Here is a 24,077-nt window from a genome sequence, read left to right on the forward strand (position 1 = left end):
GAAGAGAGTGTCCCACTCTGGGCTGCTGCAGCCCCATCTCAAATCCTGTGCGCTGTTTTTAGTGCTACAATGTAGGAAATACCCACAGCAGTCAGAGAGCACCCAAAAGAGACCTACAAAGATGGTGAAGGGCCTTGAGGGGAAGCTGTGTGAGGAGGGGCTGAGGGCACTTGGTCTGTTCAGCCTGGAGGAGACTGAGGGAAACATCACTGCAGTTACAGCTCCTTGTGAGGGGAAGAGGAGGGACAGACCCTGAGCTCTTCCCTGTGGTCACCAGTGACAGGACCCAAGGGAATGGCCCCAAACCTCAGGGGAGGGTTAGGTTGGATATCAGGTAAATGTTCCTCACCCAGAGGGTGTTTGGGCACTGGAACAGCTCCCCAGGGAAGTGCTCACAGCACCAAGCCTGACAGAGCTCAAGAAGCATTTGGTCAGTGTTCTTGGGCACATGTGTGATTCCTGGAGATGGTGCTGTGCAGGGGACAGGAACTGGACTCCTATGAGAGACTCCATGAGACTTTTTTCCTCTCTTTTCTGGACAGATTTGGGAGAGGGAAGGGGGAAGGCTCTGCACTTATAACATCACTGCTCAGAGACCAATCTGAGGCCAACACAGCTGTAAAGTTTCAGAAAGTTTAAATCTTACTTCACCCTAAATCTGAATGCAAAGAGCATATGGCTAAAAGTGAAGACTGAACTATGCCACACATTGGCTTAAGTTAAATGTTCTGGTAAATGATAGTAGTAATATGGAAAAAAGACATCAAAATAGCTGAAAACAGTAAAAATCAAAAAGCAAAACACAAAAAACCCACAACTCATTCTGACTTCAGATTACTGAAGAGAAAAAAAATTGCAAATTTTAAACAGGCAGTTTCCCATAAGAAGAAGCAAGCTAAAATGAAGGTCAATATACCCATACTTAAAAATCAAACCATGAAATTGGCAGGTGTAGTATCACTGAACACAAAGAAAAGTCCAACAGATTTGTGCATTAAGTACTATTCAAAAGAAATCTTCATAAGGTCATATTATATAAAACAAATATAAATTAATTGAATTTCTACATAGCTTTCTTCAAAAACTGAATATATTACCCTCTGCAGTGATGTCAACATTTGATTACAACAAAATCAAGGAATTTCTGCAAGCATATCTAATGTACATATAACAGAAATCAATATTGCACCAAACACCCCATCACAAAAGAGTTCTGGAAGTTCCAATGCAGCTGAATTTTTCTTTTCTTTCTAGACCTATATGGAGTTTTACTTTAAGTCATTAGCCAACCCACAAAAATCCAAACTTCTTGAGAACAGTTTTCAACCTTTTGAACTAAAAACAACTGAAAGCATAAGAAACCACATATTGCCATAACAATCTGTGCTGGCTTTGGCTGGGATGGAGTTAATTTTCTCCACAGTAGCTGGTAGGGGGCTGTGTTTTGGATTTGTGCTGAAAAGAGGGCTGACAATACAAGGATGATTTCGTTATTGCTGAGCAGTCTTAAGGCCCTTTCTGTTACCTGCCCCACCAGTGAAGAAAGCTGGAGGTACACCAAGAATTGAGAGGGAACACACCTGGAGCAGCTGAATCGAGGGATATGCCAAACCCTATGCTGACATGCTCAGATATAAAGCTGGGGGAAAGAAAGAAGGGGGAATGCTCAGAGTGATGATGCCTGTCCTCCCAAATCACCATTACAGGTAAAGGAGCGCTGCTTTTCTGGGGAAGGCTAAACACCTGCCAGCCCATGGGAAGTGGTGAATGAGTTCCTTCTTTTGTTTTGCTTGTGTGGATTTTGGTTTTCCTATTTACTGGAATATGAATCCCAATATTACCAGGTAGATTGTGCCTGGGCCCGTCTGATCCCTGCTGCCAGGCCAAAGGAGGCAGCTGTGGTGTTTCACCCCAGAGATACTTTTGGCTGGCTGGAGGTTGCAGCTGGGAGCTGAAACAAGTCCAGGCTTGCAGAAAATCAGTTTACCTCAGGTGGAAGGGCTTCAGGCGATGGTGGAGAGGAAAAGAGAGCGGATTCTGCCGTAGAGTTAATATCCAGAGTTTATTCCATGGTCACAGACGTCTGAATCTTGGTAACAGCTCCAACAGAATAATGAGCACATGGTCCTGGCTCAATTTAAGCCCAGGGGGAGGGGAAGGGACAGATGAGCACCAACCAGGTGGGAGGGGCAGGGTCTCAGGAAACGAGGGACACCCAGGCAGGCCAATGACCCCAGGCCTGGATTGCAGCCTTTGAACGTGACCAACCACACACGAGGCCTTGCTGGAATGTTAAAACTGACTGACAGCCCAGCAGGGGGCGAGGGGGAAAGGGAAGAGAGGTTTTGGCACACCTGGGAAGTTTAAAACAGGAAATTGCAACACACTGCAACACCTATTAAACTGTCTTTGTCTCAACCAAGTGAGTTTGCTCAGTTTTCTGATTCCTTCCCTCATCCCAGTGGCAAGTGAGTATGTGAGCAGCTTTGCTCCGAGGTGATTCCAGAAATCTGTTACAACAAGGGCAAAGCCAGTGCTGAGTGAAAGGCATCACACACTGAATGTTTAAAAAGGCAAAATAACTAAAACAGACACACCTTAATGGCACACACCACCACCTCCACCACTTTTACTAACTAACACAGGTTCATACACCTGCTCCTGAACATTATTACTCCCTAGCATGTTTCAACAGTCCCACCTACCCTTGTGGACCATCCCATCTCAATGCAAAATATGTAACAATTGCTTGAACTTCCTGAGAACAAACCAACCCTACACCAACACAATCCATCCCCCAAAAAAACCCCAAACAGCCACCCACACAAAACACAGAACCCTAAAGACCACATCATGTCATGCTCTGCTCCCTGTGAGCACGTGCTCCCCTTGCAGACTTTCTAAATGGAAGGTCATTGGGTGTGGAGAGCTTTGTTCAGACATGGCTTATAGAAAAAGGCCATGATCATATACAGCTGGTTAAAAAGCAAAAGGCAGCTGTAAGCAGCAAGTTCTCAGGCTTTTTCCTTAAAAACAATAAACACCGTGTCCTTGGCTAAGTGATGAGAAAAACATGGTGGAAAACATGGAGTCCTTGAGGGTGCTCAATAACAAGTCAACAGCAGGATGAGGAAAACAAGTACTAGCCTCAACAAGAAACCACAGGTATTAACAACAAAGGAGGGGTTGGCATGTAATCTGTAACCAACGATGAGCTCGGGTTTTGCAACATGTATGAGCTTGATTAACACTACTATAAAAGTGTGCAAGCTGGATCAATAAATCGGAGATCGATGCTCATCAATTGGATGCGTGCTCGTTCTCCCTTCACTTTCATCAATTGGGTGTCTCATTTCTGCCTCTTTCACCTTTTTGGCCTTTCTCCTTGACTGCATTTCTCATCCAGGCATAACACCAAGGTCAGCAATGTAAATTTTTCTTCCTCCCTTTCATAAAAGGTTTCAATGGCAGAGTCAAGTACACTTAGTCTGGTGTAGCTTCTACATTTAATCACAAGAAACCCAGCTATTTGTAATTTAGCCAACTACAATCCAAATAGAATTTACATCTTGATATGCTGTAATAAATCTTTGGTCACATTTGGGGGGGAGCAAGATACTTCTCAAAGAAGGAAAAAAATAATGTCAGGCATCAAACTCCATTTGCCATTAATATTGCCCTTATATGATATATATGGAAGATATATGATGAAAGAAAACATACCCACTATAAAAAAAAAGGGTGTTTATCTTTTTTCCTAATAAAACATCAAAGTATTTGCCAAAAATTATGTTGAGTTTGAAAACCAAAAATAAGAAAAGGATTTGAATAACCTCAAGATGTTTAAAAATCAATGCTTCTCTGAAACTAGAAAAAGGGAAGAAATGGTGTGCTTTTCTGCAAAATGAAGATGTTTAATATGTGATATAGCCATTAAAAAAAAAAAAAAACAGAAAAACAAAAACAAAAAAAAATCCCCAAACCAAGGAATTGCAGTGTCATTTCAAAGACCATTATAACTCTGCCCAAAGTCACCTGAGAGATGAAAACAGCACTCCTTGAAGCAATATTCTCTATTTAAAAACATTTGCCACTGATGTCTGTCAAGTGTCCACATTTGCTTTCCAGTTTAATCTCTCCAACAGGAAGCCTCCTGTTGTCCCACTAGATCATCCCTTGTACAGCACAACTTTTCCATCACTTTTTACTAGCAATTATATCAATAATGTACACTACACCTGCATCAATACCTTACTTCTACCCTTCAGCAGCTGGAACATCACTCTCTATCCAGCCTTTTATGAAAGTGTTATTTTGGGGTGGCACAAACTTCCAAGAATGATGACTAAAGCTTTCAGGATGCAATTGTCAATGTTTAACAGCAACAAGTTAGGAGTTCAGCTGTCCCAGACAGGATCAATACCTTGTTGATAACACACAGAATGACAGCAGTAGTACCTCTAGCCCTGTCACAAATCACTGGTACACGAGCAAGTAAAAAACAAAAAGCTGCACAAAAACTAAAAGTAAAAAATGCACTTTCTCAACTACTCCTGTCTCACCCCTTCCTGGCAGAGTGAAGTGCATTTCACTTACCTGCTCTACTGGCTTTTCACTGTTTAGATTCTGTTCACTGACAATTAGACCCATGACCCACAAGCTATTGACCATCCCATTTATTCTGTATTATGGCCCAGTTCCCAACAAAATAAAAAGCTTTGTTGTTCTACTGTAATGCACACAAAAATTTGTCTTCAGCATTTCAACATGCTCTTACAAAAAGCCAGCAAAATTAACCTTAAAGGGAAGCAGCTAAACCTCCTTTCTCAGCTCTTCTATAGGACACTTGTCCTTTCAAAAATACACATAGTTTCACAACAGAAAGTCAACAGTTTTCATAAATGCTATGGGCTGCAGAGGCTGATCAGATGAGGTTTTAAACTCTTCCAGTTTTTTTTATTTCCTTCCCACGGGAGCATGTGACATCCTTGTATTTCTCACTGTATTTTCCTTTCAATCTAAAGTCAAGGCTCCTTAGAGCGGCTGAATAAAACATGAATGATTTCCAACTTTACATAGTAAAGCCAGACACTCAGCATGATCATTTCAGCTTTCTCTGACACACTACCAAAACAAGCAGCTCTTTATCTGACCTTCAGTTTTAAACAATTTGAGAGCTTTAGAATTCAGTTCTCCCATTCTCAGCTCTAGAGCCATGCATTCATTGACAAGTGCATGAACTCACTCTTCCTAATTCACTTTCTTCCAGAAAACATCAATTTGTAATTCACATCCCCGAAGCGTAGAGGAAAACAGTGACTCCTTCTCCCTTCTTCACAACCAAGCTGCATCTAAACCACAGAGAACACTACTGAGTATTTAAACCTCCTTCAAACGATCGCTGCATGCAGTCCGTCAGCAAACAGCTTCCACATTAACTCCAGTGATCGGTTTCACTCTCAAATTGTAATCCTCCCATGAAGTATTCCAGTTTCAGGCTGCTGGAACTGTGTGAAAACGCAACAGTCAAGCACAGGATGCAAGCATTCAGCTCTCGCACAGCTCAGCTCTACTCGACACACCTTAAGAACAAGATATTACTTATGGAACCCCTGTATTTTGATTATTGGGTTCTTCCTGTGCCGTGTCTTATAAAACATTCAGATAAACAGAACAGACTGAAGTTGTGCATGGCTAGCAGAAGGTTTTATCTTATTCTTTGCAAGCACAGTACCACAGTTATTTCAGAAGTGAGCTAAGTAACTTTAAGCCGAAATAGAGGGTCACTAACAAGTAAGCACGTATGCATGTGCGTACTGAGGATAAAAGGTGTCATCTTAAAACACTCTGTGATTAGAGAAGTAAAATTTATTTACTCTCTCCCCATCCCCGGGCAGGAATACTCGGCAATAGAACCCGCCCCGGAGCGGCTGGACAGGAGGCCGGGCGGGCTCAGCGCCGGAGTCCCCGCACGCCCAGCGCCCCGCCGGTGCGGCCGGAGGCTCCGCCGAGGCCACTTCTGTCCGCCCGCCTCCCCCGCTGCCGGGCAGGCTCGGCTTCTCACGGCCTGCCCCCGCGGGAAGGGCGCCGAGCAGCGGAACCAGCGGGTCCCGCGGCAGCAGCGCGGTGCGCCCGGGCCGGAACACGCCGCGGCTGAGGGCGGCTGAGGGCAGCCGCACCCGGAGCCGTCACCGCCGCCCCCCGGCTCCCTCCGTCACCAGCCCCGGCGGCAGCACGGCAGGACCAACTACCGCTCACGACACAGACTCACCGCTCCTCCTGCTCCCGGCCATGGCCCCACGGCCCCTCCGAGACACCCCCGCGGCCCCGCGGCGCTCCCCTTCCCGTTGGCCGCCGCGCCTGTCGGTCCCGGCGCCGGGCGCCGCCATTGGCGGGGCTGCCGCAGGGCGTCCCCGCGCCGCGCCTTGGCCCCGCCCCGTCCCGCCCCGCCTCAGCGGGCGCGATGCCCGCGGGCTCCGGCAGGGGGCGCGCGGCTGCGCAGAGCCGGCGGGGGCGCCCCTGCCGCGCGCGCGGGAGCGAGGGCGAGGGCGCGCGCGGGGCGCGAGGGGCGGGGGGAGCGGCGCGCGGCGGGCGAGCGGCGCGCGGCGGCCCCGGCGGGTGAGCGGCGCCGGGGGACGCTGGGCGCGCGCCGCTGCTCCCGCTCCCGGCGTCTCCTTAATCGCGACCCGCCGCAGCCCGCACCCGCCGCGTTAATAATGCACTAGAATGTCAGCGCTGAAAAAGGTACGGAGGGAGGGAGGGAGGGAGGCGAGGGAAGGGGCCGCCGTCGGGGCGGCAGGCGCGCCGGTCTGCTCGCAGGGCGCCTCCGCACAAGCAGCGGAGGGAACGGGCGGGTGCCGGTGCCGCGGATCCGCGCGGGGACCGCACCGTCGGGGACGGGCGCCCGGGCAGCGGGGCGAGGGCGCGCCAGCCGCGCCGTCGGTTGTGGTGTCATCCCCATCACCGGCGCGTCCCGGCGTCGCGCTGGCCCCGGCGCGGTGTCGCCGTGGCGGGGGTCTCGCCTCGCTACAGCCCGGGCAGGACGGCTGCGCCCCGAGTGCCCGATGCCTGAGCGGGGCGAGCGCGGTCTGGCACCCTCCCGTGCGGCCGGTCTGGTCGGAGGGAGCGGCGGGGAGGGGATGCTGCGCGCGGAGCCGCAGTGCTGGGGCGATTTAAATTTTGGCAGTGCGTGATGCTGGGGCTGCCCCGCGAGGAGGGGCCGGGCAGCCGGGGCTGGCGGCGCACCGCCGCCTGCTCCGCTCCCCTTTCCCTGCCCGGCCGCCGTGCCGTGCCGTGCCGTGCCGTGCCGTGCCGTGCCGTGCCATGCCGCCCCGGGGAGGGTGCGGGTACGTCGGAGGGGCCGCGCTGCTCCGTCCCTCCGGCCCGGCCCCCAGGGGCGGCGGGGCGGCAGCCGAGCGGGGCGGGCGGCAGGTGAGTCCCGCACGTTCCCCGCGCCGGCTCTGCGCGGCTGCCGCGCCCGGGCGCGCAGGGCTCGGCGCGGCCGGAGAGTCCGCGGGCGCGCACCGGAGCGCGGGGGTGGCTGCCCGGCGCATCTGCTGCGCTGCCCTCGGTCACCGAGGGGCGATCACGGGCGGCTCTCGCCACGCAGGGAGCGGCGTTCGCGGGCGGGTTGGCTGAGCGCCTCCGCGGTCCTTAGAAACACCGTCTGCCGGAGAAATAAAATAATTACCCGGTGTCATAATGAGAGCGCAGCGCGCCCCGGCCCGCCTCGCCTCCCGGAGCGGAGCCGGCAAACCTCCCGGCGTCCGCCACCGTCGGGGCGGGCGGTCCCGCCGGCCCGAACCGAACCGAACCGACCTGCGGCTGCGAGGCCGCTACGGATCGGCCCGGGGCACGGGAGTGGGGAGACTCTTCCAGCCGGCGGGAGCTGCAGAAAAGGGACTTTCCTTTACCGCCCCGCTTTCTGTCGCCTTCGTAACCTAATTCCTGCCGCTGCTGGTGTCCCAGTTCTAACAGCGGTGCCGGTGCCGTACTGCTTGGCGTTTAGCCATAAATCCATTATAAGGGCTCCGGCCTCAACTTCCCTCAAACTTAAAGGGTCTAATTTACGGCGACATTCTTCGTTACGGCACATTCTTACACGGGCATAATGTGCCTTGGGAGCAGGCGATGCTTGAATCTCTTCCAGATTGAAGCCCTGAGAATGGGACCAAGTGCTCCCGGCACGTTAGGTGGTGTGAGCGCAGGATCGCGGCTGTGAAAGCAAGTGCCCTTCTTAGCGCTGGAGCGTTTTGTAACTATTTCTCTCTGCTTCGCAGTAGCAACACAAGCGGAGCACTAACAAAATTTGAAACACTGGATGCCTCCAGCCGCGTAGGTAGTAGATGACTGCAAGCGGGCATCCAGCGAGGAGCAATGGTCACCTCAGTGTGACCGAGTGCAGATCCGAGTGCAGATGATGGGGAAATCTCATGTGGATTCTTAGTAACTGAATGTTTTCTACTGTGGGATGTATCAAGGGGGCATACTGATGGTACTGGACGTTTTAAAAAGCAGCTTGGGGATAGACCAGAGGATGGATGGTAATATTTTATAATGCACATGTGTTTGAGGTGTCAGCCGTTCACATCTCTGATTTGTTGCATTTCTGCCTTCATATTTTATCTGGAAAACCTAAAATAGGAAGAGTTGAAGTTTTATATTTCTGTGCTTTCACCAATATAGCAATACTTTCAAGTAATTTCCAGATAGTTTGCATAAAACCCTTTATTTCAGAACTGCAAGTTTTAATTTTACTGTGTGAAGCTATTTTTACAGTGCTAAGCTGATCATATAATTTGTTTCAAAGGTTCTTCCCCCCATCATTTTGCATGCTTTTCAAAATGTGTGTTATGTCGTTAAAATGGACTCAGACAATGTTTAATAGTTTTATGAATTCCAAAGTTATACATTGGAGATTTAATTCTGAGTGCTCGAGGCAGACCCTGTGTGATCTGACATAATATTCCCAAGTTAAAGAATGCGTTTATTATGCCATTGTTCAGTAACACATGAACTAAAATCTAGGATTGTCAAATAAATTTGTTGATTCTCTTTTAGCTTTTCATTTTAGTACTATAAAGCACTATTTGCATTTAGTTAGTCATATATCTATTTTGTACTAGAATGGTATAGGACATACCTCTAATAACTTTTAGAATTTCCAGTCCCTCTGAAATGAGTTTCAATTCCTGGTGCAAATTGAAATTACACTTAGAATAAAGTCATAAGTGCTTTAATCAGACATTTCACAATCAGCAAACATAGATTGCTCTTGACAGAGGTGTTGAGGAGAATGCGTTTTGTCTATGTAACACATAAAATCACAGTCAAATCCAAGACTTGCTGAACCAATGGTAATAACCACAATGACTTAATGGGATTGGGATTTCACATTGGTGTATGACAGGATCCCACAAATACTAATAGTGGTACTGTTGGGAATGCCAAGCTGAAACAAAAAGTTACCAAAGCAAGACAAAAATTTCAAGGTACATCATGGCAAACTAAAAGTTATATTCTAAATGAATTCCAATACATGAAACAACTTAATTCAATAATAATTGGTACATGTGAAATAAGAAACATATCCCTGAATAGAGGGATTCAGACCTGACCCCGAGGAAGGCTTGCATGTCCAGTATCCACGGTGTCTGGACAACAAGCAGTATTCTGCCCAGAGGGTGCCCTCTGCAAACTCCCCTGGACATTGCCTGTCCTGGTCCACTTATCATGTCACAGTTACGGCAGGGTTTTCTGACAGCAGATGTTCTAATAGGAAATATTTGTAGATGCAGTCTGGATGACTGGATTGCAACTTGATTGTGAGCTTTGCCTGGCTAAATTGTGGACTTTGAAGTAATTACTGACATTTTTTTTTGAGTCTTAACAAGGATGGTAAAATGTTATTTTACACCTGCCTTTGGCAAGAACTGTTTTTTCCTGTTTGTAATTACACATTGTCAAAGCAATTTCCTTGCATAACTATGATAATCCTTTGAGAAGTTTTAGTAATAAAAAGAACATAACCCCTCAAATAACCTGCTGATTTTTTTATGAGGTGTACCATTGGGGGCCCTTTGAATCTGCATCAGTCAAACAAAAACAGCTGTTTTGGTTCTACTCCATGAACAAGACAAGTCTTATTTGCTGCTTCACTTAATCAGTACAGTGAATTTGTTTATATCTAACCATGCATGGTGAATGAGAGGACCACTAATGCAGAAAGTCAGTGTTAGCCCATCAATTGTGATTGCATTTAAGGAAGACTTTCAGTTCTTAGAAATGTATTACATGGGCCAAAGTATCCCATTGAATTGAGAACGTTCTGTTTGCTAAATGGATAGTTTTGTTTGAATAGCTACAGGAAAAAAAAATACACATATTAGTTCAGTTTGCCTTGCAAAAATTCATAGTCATCCACGAACCATATGGCTTTCTTACCTCTAGTAGAGAAATAGCTCTCAGCATGGCAGATACAGTATGTCAACAGCTATGATCAAATATAAGTAGAAGTGGGCATGGATGAATCAGAATCTCTTTTAAAGTAGACTTGTTGGAGAACACAACTTCCCATATTTCAGTCCATATATATCTCCATTATAGAATTATATTTCCCAGAACAGATTATAGTTCATCACAACTGCTTTCTGTTGGAGAGGCTGAAATGATTCATTAAAGTAAAATAAGTACTCTTCCCATGATATTTATTTAGAAAATGTCAAGTAGCAGTTTATTCATTTAGTACAAGCTCAGTTGTGATGAGAGGATGGAAATCACTGCAGTTAGATTTCTCAATCAGTGTTTCCATGCATGCATATATATTTGGTCTCACTTTGTTTTTATCTGTTTCTCACAGTACTCTCTTAAATACTTCTTTTGTGCATAAAATTTACTTATTTTCCATGCGTTTTCATTCCATATTTGTCATATTTCTCTGTCCTTGCCAGTTTTGAAAATGAACAGCAAATAACTTCCAAAAAAGGCATTGGCCTTAAGCCCTCTAAATTTTTTGTGGCTTCATAAGCATATATTCCTATGATATAAAATGACTTTTTTTTCTATTTTTTATAGTAAAGGTATCATACACCAGCAGTTTCCAGAAATATATGAGGTATACCATCGATGAAGGCTTTTATCTCACAAGGGGAATCAGTGTCTGTTATCTTCAGGAGATGCTGCAACCACTGTTGCAGCAGATAAATTGACAGTAGTGGATAAATTGACAGTAGTGGAACATCTCAAAAATATGATCAAATGCATAAATCCAACAAAATAAAAATCATTAATTTAGAGATTTAGACTTTACACAAATAATAGAAAGAGCTTAAGTATACTCTAGAGCTTTCTGTCTATCTATAGCTCCCCATCTTGGGTCCTTCATAGATTCTCCTTCTCCATGCAAAATTCTTCCACCGGTCTCAATTTTGCATCTTCCCTCTTAAATACTCTCTTTAAAAAGTAAATTTGTTATTTCAGAAGAAAGAAGAGCATCTTAATGTTGTCAGATTGACCTGATCTCATTTTGAACACAAAAGTTCTTGCATTTAAAAGTTTATTCTAGAAAATGTAAAAGTTAAGTCTTGATAATGACTTTGAAAGCAGTTAGGAAAGCATAAAACTAAGAACATATTTAAGGAGAATTTGAACAGCACTCTAGTGTAGTGGTCGATTAAGGTGTCTCTGATATGTATTTCATCTTGGAAGCTAAAAGGCTGCTTGGGCAGTGCTCAGCCTCTGGCATGCTGCCTTTCAGAGGAAACAGCTTCTCTGCATTGTCCTGGAGAGGCAGCAGGTCAGTATTGAGAAAAACAATTCAAAACCATTTTTACTATCTTTCCCCTTTAATTGAGGTGATACTGTATTTTCAGGAATCCCTAAGGTGTGGTGAGGAGGCAAATTAATTGTTTAGGCTTGTCTGGAATCTACTTTCCCTTAGCATGAATTTATTTTTTTAAAATACTGATTCTTCATGAAATTTATTTTGTGCTTTGGAGGTCAACTGAATAAGTTTCCTCTAATTCTTTGCTTCTTGATGGTATGGCTTGCATTGTGAAACTTTTAAATGCCTTAATAATGTTATGCAAATTACATATCATAAAATATCATCAAAATCTCCAGCAATTCTCCTAGTTTTGCAACTGGAGAAGCTGGTCACTTTTCATAGAAAACAGACACAATATTATTAATGATGCAGATAACCAAGTTGCCCTTAAAGAAACTTTTCCCAAACCATTTCACTCCCATGTGGTGGCTTTTAGAGCTTGTGCAGCTGCAGGAATGCAGCAGTATGCTATTGTATTATTCTGTGCTTTTCTGGCAATGAGGAGTAGAATGAGCTTCTCAGCTTTCACACCTGCCTTCTAGTTTCACAAGTAGCCTGTAAAAATAACACTGAACAAATAGCTACACTCGCCACAAGTGGGAGGTTACTTTTTAACCTCTTTTTTTCCCCTGAATAGCAGACAGTAGTGAAAGAATCTCAAGTAGTTACTACACCTTTTCTTTCTTATACTCTAATAATAGGGGAGCAAGGAAAAAAAAACCCAGAGGATCTTCCACATTCTTGTTGATTTATGGATTAATAAGTCATTGGGATATAAAGCTACAGAGCATAAACACACTTATTCTCTTGAATTTGTCTAAGCAGAGTCCAAGAAAGATAAAAGCCAGCAGCTTTGCCTCATTCATGTAGAGTGAAATTCTTTCCAAAGAGCATCAGTGTAAGGCCACCTTTATCCTCTGTGCAACAGCAGATTTTACTTAAATTAACAAATATATTCTTTAGTTTTAGAATTTGATAACAATTATCTTCCCTGATGAGCAGAAAGGAGGACAATACTTGGTTTTATTCCTTTGATTCACTTCCATTGATATTGCAGCATTTCAAATCCTGCATAGTTGAAGCTAGAAGAAAAATCTTTTTTTAATGCTACAAAAAGGAATGGAAAAGTATGTCCAAATGTCTTGAAAAAACTATGTATCTGTCTCAATTCTTAAGCAGGCTTCCTCATGATAGCACAATGCAGAGGAAATAACATGTAGACTTAAGTATGTGGGTTTTCTTTTTTTTTGTTTTTTAATTGGGCTATGAAGACCATCAGAGCCAGAAGATGCTGAGTGTCAGTGAGGAGCATTAATGTCCTCCAGCTGGGAAGATGATGGGCTCCCATTGGTAAGAATGACAAAGCTTCACCTTCCCTCCGGAGGGGAGCTCAGGCCACTCTGATGTTTGTAGCCCTTTCTGGCTGCAGGACGTGAAACTGATCTTGTCTTTGATGGCAACTTGTGGCTTTGTTATCTAGCACCTGGCCTGGTTTTGGGCTATTTTGGGATTATCTTTGTCATAATGTTTTACTTAAAGGTAAGGAATTGAAAAAATTTTAAGTGTTCCTGTTATGCATTGTGTACATGATAAATTTATTTTTATTTGAGTCTGAGATTTTGATCTCATTCATTTGAGGGTCTGTTTACAAATACTGTCACTTAGGAGTAGCTACTATAGCTTATATTCATACCACAAAAGTCCAAAATTAGTTTTCAGAGCTAGATAAACTACTGGATTTAAGAGAATAGCTTCAATATATAATAGATTCATTAAAAAAAAAAAAAAAAACAAAAAACCACTAGTGTAAATTATTTGTTAGTAACTTAACAGAAATTTAAATGCACTCTTTTCCTTTCTGGAATTCAAATAAAACTGGAATGCTCTTTCCTTCCCCTCAAGTTTTAGTAGACTGAGAAATCAAAATGTTACATGTAGCTTAGGCATGGCTCCTTCATAACAGTTTATTGAAAATCCAGTTTACTACAATTTGTAGGTCAGAGTAATTTTGTCACAAGGTCCTGTGGTTTACAGCATTATATGCAGAAAAGGCTGAAGTACATGTAAAAATGCAGCATTACTTTTGTTGCCAGTCCTGAAATGCATTGGATTCTTAGTGTCTCCATCTCAATATGTGTCAGCTCTTGCTCATTATACAAGGGGTGAGTATAGCAAGTGAGGTGTTTCAAAGAAATTACTTTTTATGATGTTGAAAAGGGATGCAATTAGTTATGATATCATGTACTTTTATAATAATGTAGATGGTAACTAATTTGATAACAGTTTTCCTAAGTGATAATTTATAATGTACTCTTCAAAAATCTTAACATGACACTTCTAAGGGAGAAATTGTTTTTATGATACTTTTCAGTCTCATCTCCTTTAGTAATATGGTGCATTCTTATATTGCATTGATCTTTCTCACAAAAATTTGAGTTACCTATACTGCAAAGTTTCAGCTGCAACAAGATTTAGAAAGTTATACGTTACTTTATGAATTCAAAGGCACATAGTGACATTTGAAAGTAAGGAAATAGAGGACCAAAGTATTAAAACGGATCTAAATAGTAAATTAAATATTTTTAAGTTGTTATTTTTCTTTTGAAGTTAAGAACTGATAGATTAATTTTGGATGCTTCACAGAGTTTTTCTCTTTCCCCCCCATTAATGTTTCTCTACAGCTAAAATAATTTGTCAAAGGTGACAGAAATCAGTGGAAATATTCTTATGCTCACCAGTAAAATGCCTCATATAGTAATGTGTGCTCGGTCTTGAGGTAATTTATAATGCAGTTAATGTTTTTTTATGTTGTTTCATTTAGAATTATATTTTTTTACATGTATGTATTTTTTTTTCCCATTAATTATTGTATTTCAAAATACTTTTTACATTTTATAGTGCTTTTTGGTATTGTGCATACCCAAGTAAATGTCTCATCTAATAAATTATTATTTTTATCATGTACTGTGCTTACGATTTAGAGCAGTGTGGAAATCTCTCCACTACTTTTAGTTGTGGATAAGTTATGCAGCACACTTACTTTGCTAACCAGTATCAGGTTTTTGATCAATTCCCTGGGATTTTTCCATTTCTTTTTACTTTCCAAAATAGTCATGAATTGCTGTTCTAAAAACGATGCAGAAAAGCAAAATACAAAGCTGAGAAGCTCAGTGTATGCTAGGCTGTAGAATAATGCTTTGATCAATAAAATGGAAAAGCTTCTCCTATATAAGCGTATCACATTCAGATGGCATTCTCTTTCAGGAGCTTTCCTGGCATGTTTGTGAGTAATCTTCTTTTTAGTTGCACTCCTGGGTAATGTAATACATTTTTATTTTCATTTTTTAAAGAACGATACAAATGCATTTTCCGAACTTCATTTAATAGAATATTTTCTCTGCATTTATTAATTTCTTTAAATTGCACTCCATTGTTTTAAAAACTTTGTGGTATACTTCCTAATCAGATGGAATTTTGTTTAAAATGTGCTGACAAATGTCCATTTGTTACTTCAACATGGACACTGAAGCTCAGCAAAGTAGTGTGATACCTGAGAATCACAAGAATGTGTAAAGCCTTCATTCTGATTACAGCCTGGAAATTAAATCTAACACTTTGCTTTAGTGCTAGAACAATCAGTGCTCCAGGTGCAGCTTGTTAACATTTGTGTTTTCCTGCACTTCATGTGCAGTCTGTGGGCTGGAGGGTGAGCAGACACAGGAGCAAGCCCAGGTTAGTGTTGGAAAAAGGGAGAGTATCACGGAGGGGTTTAGGGATGCACGTGGTACGGCTTGGCAGCAGAAGGAAAGAAGACAAATGATCAAGAATATAGATTAAAGACTCAGAGTATAACACTGGAGAGATCCTAATAGTGCAATACAAGTTATGACTATTTTGTTTGCCTTGTTCTGCTTATATGTAAGGGGCAGGAACAAACTTCATAATATCCCTTTCCTGAGGTATCACACGCATTTAGGAACTGCATCATGCAAGATTGATAGACTTCAATGTTTTCATGAATAGAAGAAAAAATTGCATGGACTATAGGTAAACAGATATCAGTATTGCATAATGCATCTTGATATATAAAAATTTATAGAAAAGGCTCAGCTGATATGAGGCAGCTGCCAGGATACATTTGGATTGTCCTTTACTTGGAAAACAGATTGCCCATAAAAGAGGGTAACTTATATTAAAAAAAAAAACAAAACAAAAAAAACCCAAGAAGACATTTACTGAAAGAAAACATTATTCTGCTATTAACTTTAGTTGCATAATGTTACATAATGATGAATAAAATTTGTCTCTCTTTTTAAACATCTTTCATGGGGCTGATCCAAGTTACCCTAAAGAAATATCTTACTTATTATTATCACTAAAATTTGCTAGGAAAGTTGTGCTTCTCTTGACTAATGGAACAAACTTTTCCTGTGTTTCTGAGTTTAAAGCACAAGGAGGAAAGTATTCTTGGCAGCCAGGCTGTTCCCCTGTGAATTCTCTTCTGAAAGACATCGATGTGATCATTAGTTGTCTTTATTTTTTCAGAGAAAAACATAAAATCCTCCAGCCTTGTCCTCTCTTCATAAATATGTCCAGCTCTTGTAATCACTACCACTGCTGAAATCTCACCTGAAAGATTTGCAAGAAGTACAGAAATAAAGAGCAATGTGCGTGCATGCAAGGTGTCCCTTTTATGAAGGAATGATAGATACACTGAAATGCTGTTCCAAAAAAACCTTATTGATGCATTTTCTTACAAACTGTATCCATGAAAATTTACACTAACTGTCCAGTATTTCTGTTTCTTTGGCTGTAGCTATTAATCATGTAGTTTCACCTAGGGGATTTTCTGATATTCTTTTTGATAGATTTTTCATGTATTGTTTTAACACAAATCTGTTTCAATCTATATGCCATAAACCTTTTAGAAAAATTCACTGTATATATAAGCAACAAATTGTGATTATACTCAAGCATTTATATATGTTCCACGAAGGAGAGTGGAGAAAGAGGGAAGATTGCAGACCAAACAGTAAGTTTTCAACATCTTTAGCGTCTTTAGATTGGAATTTTAAGATTAACCGAAATATTCCCACTGAAAAAAAAAAAAATGATTAAAAGTATAACAAATAAAAGTGGAAATCCAGAAGATAATATAGAATTAATGATATTGTGCAATAGCAAAGTAGTATTCATATAGTCATTATGAAAATGAAATGAGAAATAATTTCACTTTTTTTCCACATAGAGGCAGTTAATTGTTCATAAATATATGAAAAAACTCATGAACTGAAAGATGAAAATGGAGTTGAACTGATTCCTGTAAAAAATGAAATATGATATAAGGTCATTTAGTGGTTATGTATAATTTTTTTTTTCCTCACTTGTGACTTGAAATTTTTATTTAGAGATGAACAAAAATAATTTCCTGGAATGTTGCCTGTTGTCACCAGGACACAACATCTTTCAGAATTTCCTTGATAATAGCTTTTTTTGTTGTTGTTGTTGTTTGGGCTTTTTTGGTTTTTTCACAATGGGCAACTTGGAAATTTCAGCTGGTGTTGAAGTGATGTATATTTGGGAATTCATGTAAAAGTATCTTCCATGTCTGTTTGTGGCGGAACCTGGGTCTTCATTAAGTTTCTTGATGCAGTAAAAAAGGCTGGCTGAAACCTCCTGTTCCCAGTTGTGGTTTGGTCACTATGGATAATGCAGGCTTTCTCTTGCACAATGGCAATTTGCTTTCCCTGTGTTTGATTCCATGGTGTTTGAGTGTGTTGGGGGATGAGGAGAACACAAGTGTCCTCATTTTTGACAGGAGGCAGCATTTGGATAGCTCTGGCTTACACCTGGGGCTAAATGCAGGTGGGCTCCCTTTAGTGCCCAGCTTCACTTTAGGTGCTATAGCATCTCCAAGATTCCTGTGCAGCCCTGGCTGAATCCAGGTCAGGGGCACCTGGCACTGCCCAGGGAGCACCGGCTCCCCAAGGTGGCCCTTCCCTGCCACTGGTGAGGAGCTCAGAGCCATGTCAGGGACTATCTATAGTCACACTTCTGCCCTTCAGCCATGGCTCCAGAAGAGTCCATTGTAATCCATGTGCTCTATCTGCCAACAGATACAAGTCTGCCCACCTCAGGTAGCTCAAACTTTCCATAATAATAGCAGGTACCTGTTTGTAAATAACTAAATCCTGCCCAAGACCTGGGTTGCCATTGCACCCAGGAGAGCTCTCTAAGTGGCAGTACCTGGCTGTAATCATTGCCTTTGATGAAAAAACATCAGTGGTAAGGCAAATTTAAAACTAATGGATCCTAGAGATTTAGATGCATTTGTGGTTTTTATTTTATATAATAAATGAGCACATATAAAGTGCTCTTCAGATATGCTTGGAGAGCACTGTGCTGGCTATGTGCAAATTTGAGCTGTCAGTTGCTCAGACTTCAGCTTATTTGTATTTAGCTTTCACATATTAGCCTACTTCCCAGTGAAAACCACCCATCTGAAGTATCTGAAATGTTTTAATTCAGCCATTTGAGTTAGACCTGAACAAGGAAGGTTTTGCCTCTGAACTCAGACCCAGGTTTAGGTGCCAGCTGGCAAAGGCATCCCTAAGTACACACCTTGCTGTGAGCAGGGTTTTGGAGTTTAGCATTGTATTTGGGCTGTGTCCTACTTCAGTTGTTTTCACTGTAATCTTCCACAGAAAAGGTGACTTCTATATATTAACTCTCTGAGCAAAATTTTGATGAGCATGGGCATTTAGAAGTCATAAAGATCAAAAACTGCCTACGAGAAAAGCTGTATTTTTGGCTTCTCTATGTTGTTTACGAACAAATAATCCATGTCCCTATTTTTTCTTCTAACATGAAACTGGGAAAAAACATTTTCTTACTGTTGTTGCTTCTGTCAGAAAGGTAGCCAGATACTCCAAAACACTGAGCTGGGATATGTGCTGATGGATGAAGAGAGATCATCACAAAGTTATTCTGCCGAAACTGTGCAGTGCCCTTTGTTTGATAGCCTCCCCTTCCATCGATGATCACTGATGATGCCAGGTGCCTGAGACCGGAACAGCACTGCATGGAATGCCACTGTGGCTCTGTTGATGAATGTGCCATTTTTGGGGCTGGTGGCCATCTGTAAGGGGGGAACTCCATTCTTCTATGGTGTCAGTGCGTTTTCCATCTCTAACTTTCTGCAAGCTGCCCCAGTCACTGGCTTGATGAGAATTACTTGGAGTACTTTGGGCCATTCCTCTGCTGGCATCAGAGAACCATGAAGGAGGGGCCTGGGAGAGAAGTGGCACCTGAAGATCTCTGCTTTCTCCCTCCAAGATGATGCCTTCAGGCCATACTGAAGCAGGGCAGCATATTGCATTTTGCTGCCAAACCACAAGTACCAGCTCTAAAGCTCACCCTGCCACTGGAACACTGACTTTTCTTCTGGGTGCAGTGTTTGGGAAGAGCACAGTCAGCAATCCTCTCTGCTGATCTCCAGTACAGACCGAGAAGGGGGACAGAATTAGTGTTTATCCTGTACAGGGCTGCACGTGGTTTTCCATCATTTTTAGAAATTTCCTTTGAAAGAGCTGACAATGCGTGATCTATTTTAAATAGTGCTTCAGAAGATGAAATTATTTTTGGTCTAAGTGAAATCAATAAGACTTTTAAATATAAGATATTGTTTTAATAAGCAAAAAAATATCCAGTGACCCTCAGTATTTATTGCATGTCTTAGGCCTGCTATGACAACCTTTATTAGCTAATTAATAGCTCCATTCTGTAGAGCAGTTTACTGAAACCAGAAAAACCTCACTCTTAAGTCTTTCAAAACCTCACTCTGAAGTCTTTCAAAGGCATGAGCAGTAATAGGTGCAGGTGTGGTGTTGTCTCCATTATTTCAGACTTCCCTTTCTCCTGGGATACCTTTTCCTCTAAATCCTGGACCTTGTTCTCCTTGTCTTCCTTGTGTGCATCAGGAAGTCTTCCAAGTCCTGGTCTGTGTAGCCCATCCCTAAGTCATGCATTGGTAAAATCTCAGTTTGCATCTTCTTTGCCTGCACTGCTACAAACTCCCTGTCCTAGCACTACGTGGTTGAGCTCTGCACATGCTGGGCTGTGTAAAGGAATGCTCCTGCCTTGCTTGTGGAGATCACCATTCCTCTGCTCCTGCTCTCACAGTCAAAGCTCTCAGAGTGGATTGGCTTTCCCAAACAGGGAAGCATTTTAAAGTTCTTTATAAAAATTAATGTAGCTCTCCCATGATAGCTTTTCCCCACTAGTGCTCTCTTTTTACTGTCTCCTTGCCTACCACTATAATTGTAATGTTGGTACTTTCATTTGTTATGTTGAATATTTTCTGAAATAAATAAGAACATTGCTTGATTTGTGGATAACGCTGGTCCCTTATGTATAGCACTGGGAAATGTTGCCTAGCAAATTTTGTGTCTCTTGATGAAATATATTAGTTTCTTCTCATAATTTACATCCATTATTTCTCACAGTATTTGATGTATTTTATGTGCTTTTGTGATGCTGACTTTAAAGGAAAGTGAAATAATGGTCAAGCAGACTTACAGATTCAGTTCTTTCCTTGAGACTTTGTTGCTGGGTATGAGGTTAATCTGATTAAATGCATCTTGTAGCTGCTCACTGGGACAGTCACTAGTGGTTACTGGAACTTCTTGGTTCCCTTGGTGTGGAGAGTGGAGTAGGATGGGCAGCCCTAAGTGGAGATGTAGCCTTGCCCTAAGGCAGGTTAGCTGCATCACACCTGGGAAGTGCTGCTGGTGTCAACACCAGAGCTTGGGATGACTGGCTCAGAGGTGGATTCCTATCATAAAGGATGTATATGAAAGTATGCTGAGTTTTGTCAGGAAAATCTACAGATAGTCTTTTTTTCATACATTTAGGGAGAATTTTGCCATACTATTAAACAGGTCTTGAAAGAGTGAATCTCATTATTGTAGTTGCTCACTCTGGTGCTAAAAATGGTTTTAAAATAAGCATAAATACATCAGAAAGAATTGATTTCTCATTAATATGAGGTTGCAATTGAATCAGCTGTTCTCATGCCCTGAATTCTGCAGAAAGTTAAAAATTTTGTCCTAACACTGCATGAACTTTGAGTTGCATGCCCTGTCTCATGGACACTTTTTTTTTTTAATTTTCATAGCAGAAAAAGTCTGGTTTAGTGCAGTTCCATACAGGAGCAGTGCTGGGGTACCTGCCTTCTCTCACTCTCACTTTCTCTCATCCTATCAGTAAGTAAATTTTTTTCAGATCTCCTGAGATGCTTGATGATTCTATTCCTTGCTCAGCAACAGGAGGTTAAGACATAGAAAAAGGCTGTTTTGGAGTCTATTTGAAACATGCCAATAATAGCAATTGTTGGTAATGAATCTATTCCTTATAAGTACATGACATGCTCCTCCTCTCTTGTGATAGAAGCTTTAAATGTTAGTAGCCAGGAAGTGCCAACATTTTGATTGCTGTCTGTAGTTAAATACATAAAAATATCAGAGGCATAAAATATTTTGGCATAAAAAAAAGCAAATGGGTTGAGAAATAGGGCATAGAAGGGAGAGGCAGAAATGTCTGCTTGGAATACTTGATATTGCCTTTCCTTCAACTATTGCTAAGAGAAGTTTAGCAGTCACATAAGAAATGTGTTTGTGTTCCCTCACCAGCTATGTTTGAACTGGGGACTTGGATCTCTAAGTTGGTCCTTGTAACAAGATTTTTCATGTCTAGATAGTTGTGGTGCTTGTTTTAAAATGCTAAAAGTGGAAAGTTCTACAGTGGCATGGAAATGCTGACTCCATCCATGGTGTTCTTGGAATGGGTGTGTTCTGCATTTTCTGGGTTGATCTACTGTCAGTTTTTGAAGTGGCAGCTCTGTACCGTGCTAACTTTAACTTACCTTAGAGTTAAAATAATACAACAAGTTAAGAGTAACAAAATAATCTTCTAGAAGAACAATTCTTGTGCACTTCATTGCAGCTGAACTTATTTTGACTTTTTTTTTTTTAATTGAATCTGCTGCTGACCATTAGAATGTCAAACAGAAAATTGCCATTGAAACGCAATGTTTAGTCAAAAGTTTTACTCCCATAACTCTGCTAGCATAAAAGAGATAAATTGTCAGTATATATAATGCACATCATTATACATATATCCATTCTCTTTTTTTCAGTAGCAGATATATTTGACAAGTTTCAGTGTTTAAAAAAATAATTTGAATTAAATGAAACTGTTATTGTTGGGATTTAAAAGCTTGTAAAGCTCTGTTTTACAAGCAGCTCTGTTTGCTGCACACACACCTATTTTTAGAAGCAGTCACAGAGTTTCTTTCTAACTGAGTCAATGTTAGAAGATATCAACTGAGAAAGCTGGTAATGATTCAGGATAAGACTTCAATTTATTTATGAGTAAAAAATATGCATAAAAATATTTAAAAGCATTAAATTCTAAAATTTAATACTTTTAATACCTAAAAAGTTCTTAATAGATATTGGCATTGCTCCATATGAAACTTCTGTAAGCCAGCCTAGTCCTAGTGAGTTCAGCATCCTAAATAGGCATATATTCATGCATTGAAGAAACAGCCTCTCTGTTGCCCTGTAAGCATGAAATCAAATACGTTTTTGTGGTTCTTTATTCCAAAGACTTTACAATGGATCCCTAAATACTTTTATTATTAGAAATTTAGCAATTTTTGTTCCTCCAAAGAGCCTGTATGCTTTCTGTTTGACTCACATAGGTAGGTTACACCTTTTGTGTCCAACTGACTTTTACACTGTTTTCTGTTGCTTTTGATTATTGAATAGTTAGCTTACTCTAGCTCTGCAGGACACTAAGGAAAAAGAAGATAACTGTTCAACATAGATATGGCTATTCTCCCTCCAATTCTCATCAACACTCTTGTTATTAGTTGTTTTAAGGCTGTATAGACATGTTATACATTCACAATATTCTATCAACAAAATAACAGAAATAATTAGTTTATAAATTACCTAAATATAGATATGGTACACATCTATCATAATATCTAAATCATATTGAAGCATAGGTAAATAATACTTTGTAGGAAAAATGACCATAAACCTTTTTCTTCTGTACAAGGGTAGCCTGTGTGCACTGTCACCATTCAGGCAGTGTATTCTTTCATTAAAATGTTTCACTGCATTTTTATGACGTTTGTATGCAGTGCATGTTCCTGTTTTCAACCAAGCCATAAAACACCACTGCCAGCTGGGGTTGTGAGCACCACTCTTTGCTTCCATCACACTTCTTTTCACGTCTCTGCAAGCTTAAAGGGTTACTTTTAAAAATTGCATTCTTTATGACCTACTGCTCTAATCAGCTCTACAATCTAGCTACCAATTCTTAGGGTAGCGTTTATGTCAGAATCTACAGATGATACTCAATTTGGGATTAAGATATCTGAATGTAGATTTCTGCCTCAATCAGATATCGAATGCCTTTTCAAAAACTTTAAGTTATTCCATGTCGCACTCAGCTATTGCACTAAAAAACTCCAATTCTTCTTAGATTCTGTGGGACATCTCCCAACATCAGCAGAGCTCTGAGTAAATAGGCAGCCACAGAAGTCAGGGGGAAGGCATTAAAACAACAACAACAATAATAATAAACACAGTCACCTGTATTTATGTCCTGACTCAACTCCTCCATGCCTAAGATCCCGCTATAGTGCATGAGGATTAATCAGTACAGCGACAGCAACTGAGAAATTCAGCTGAACAGCCTCTGTGTGTGTATTTCAGATGCTTGAGGTTATCTGACACCTGCATGGGGTAGATGTGTGTTGTAGGATGCACAGAGGGTGTATGTTCTTTAGAAGAATGCCTGGAGGTCAGGCATTGTACCTGAGAGCACCAGCAGTGACACCAGGCTGCTGGTGTCAGCAGCTGAATTGAGCCTCAGGGTATTTATTATCAGAGGCAGCACTGCCTGTACTAGAGTCATAGGCACTTTGGGACCTGTAAACACCAGTATTTGTGCCTCATGGATCTGTGAGCTGAATTCTGCCTAGTGGAGGACCTGGATATTAATTCAGCATAATTTTTTTGCTTGGCTCTTTGCCTGTGGTACATCAACATTTCATTGTCACGTATGTACAAGAAATTACTAGTCCATCAACTAAAGAGACCTGTTCCCATAAACTCACATTCTCTGCTCTTTGGCCTCTATGTCTTATTCAAGGCTCTGACTTGAAATCCAAACAATATCC

The 24,077-nt window shown here is 41.8% G+C and overlaps 2 protein-coding genes across 5 annotated transcripts in view; one reads left to right on the plus strand and one right to left on the minus strand.

Moving 5' to 3' along the window:
• The window catches only part of ERICH1 (glutamate rich 1), a 65,360-nt gene extending 59,053 nt beyond the window's left edge, over positions 1-6,307 (minus strand). The window contains exon 1 of the mRNA XM_054280271.1: positions 6,272-6,307. Coding sequence (XP_054136246.1) covers positions 6,272-6,293 — 22 coding nt within the window. The 5' untranslated portion in view covers positions 6,294-6,307. The remainder of the gene's footprint in view (positions 1-6,271) is intronic.
• A 327-nt stretch (positions 6,308-6,634) lies between these two features.
• DLGAP2 (DLG associated protein 2) overlaps positions 6,635-24,077 on the plus strand; it is a 450,442-nt gene continuing 432,999 nt past the window's right edge. For 3 of the 4 annotated variants that reach the window (XM_054280610.1, XM_054280612.1, XM_054280611.1), the window contains exon 1: positions 6,635-6,744. In XM_054280610.1, the coding sequence (XP_054136585.1) occupies positions 6,727-6,744 (18 nt within the window). In that variant the 5' untranslated portion in view covers positions 6,635-6,726. The remainder of the gene's footprint in view (positions 6,745-24,077) is intronic. The other variant, XM_054280621.1, reaches the window with a different exon arrangement.

Source organism: Melozone crissalis, unplaced genomic scaffold, assembly GCF_028551555.1.
Source record: "Melozone crissalis strain CALT ecotype California unplaced genomic scaffold, PUWL_Pcris_2 ptg000027l_1, whole genome shotgun sequence".
Lineage (NCBI taxonomy): Eukaryota > Metazoa > Chordata > Aves > Passeriformes > Passerellidae > Melozone > Melozone crissalis.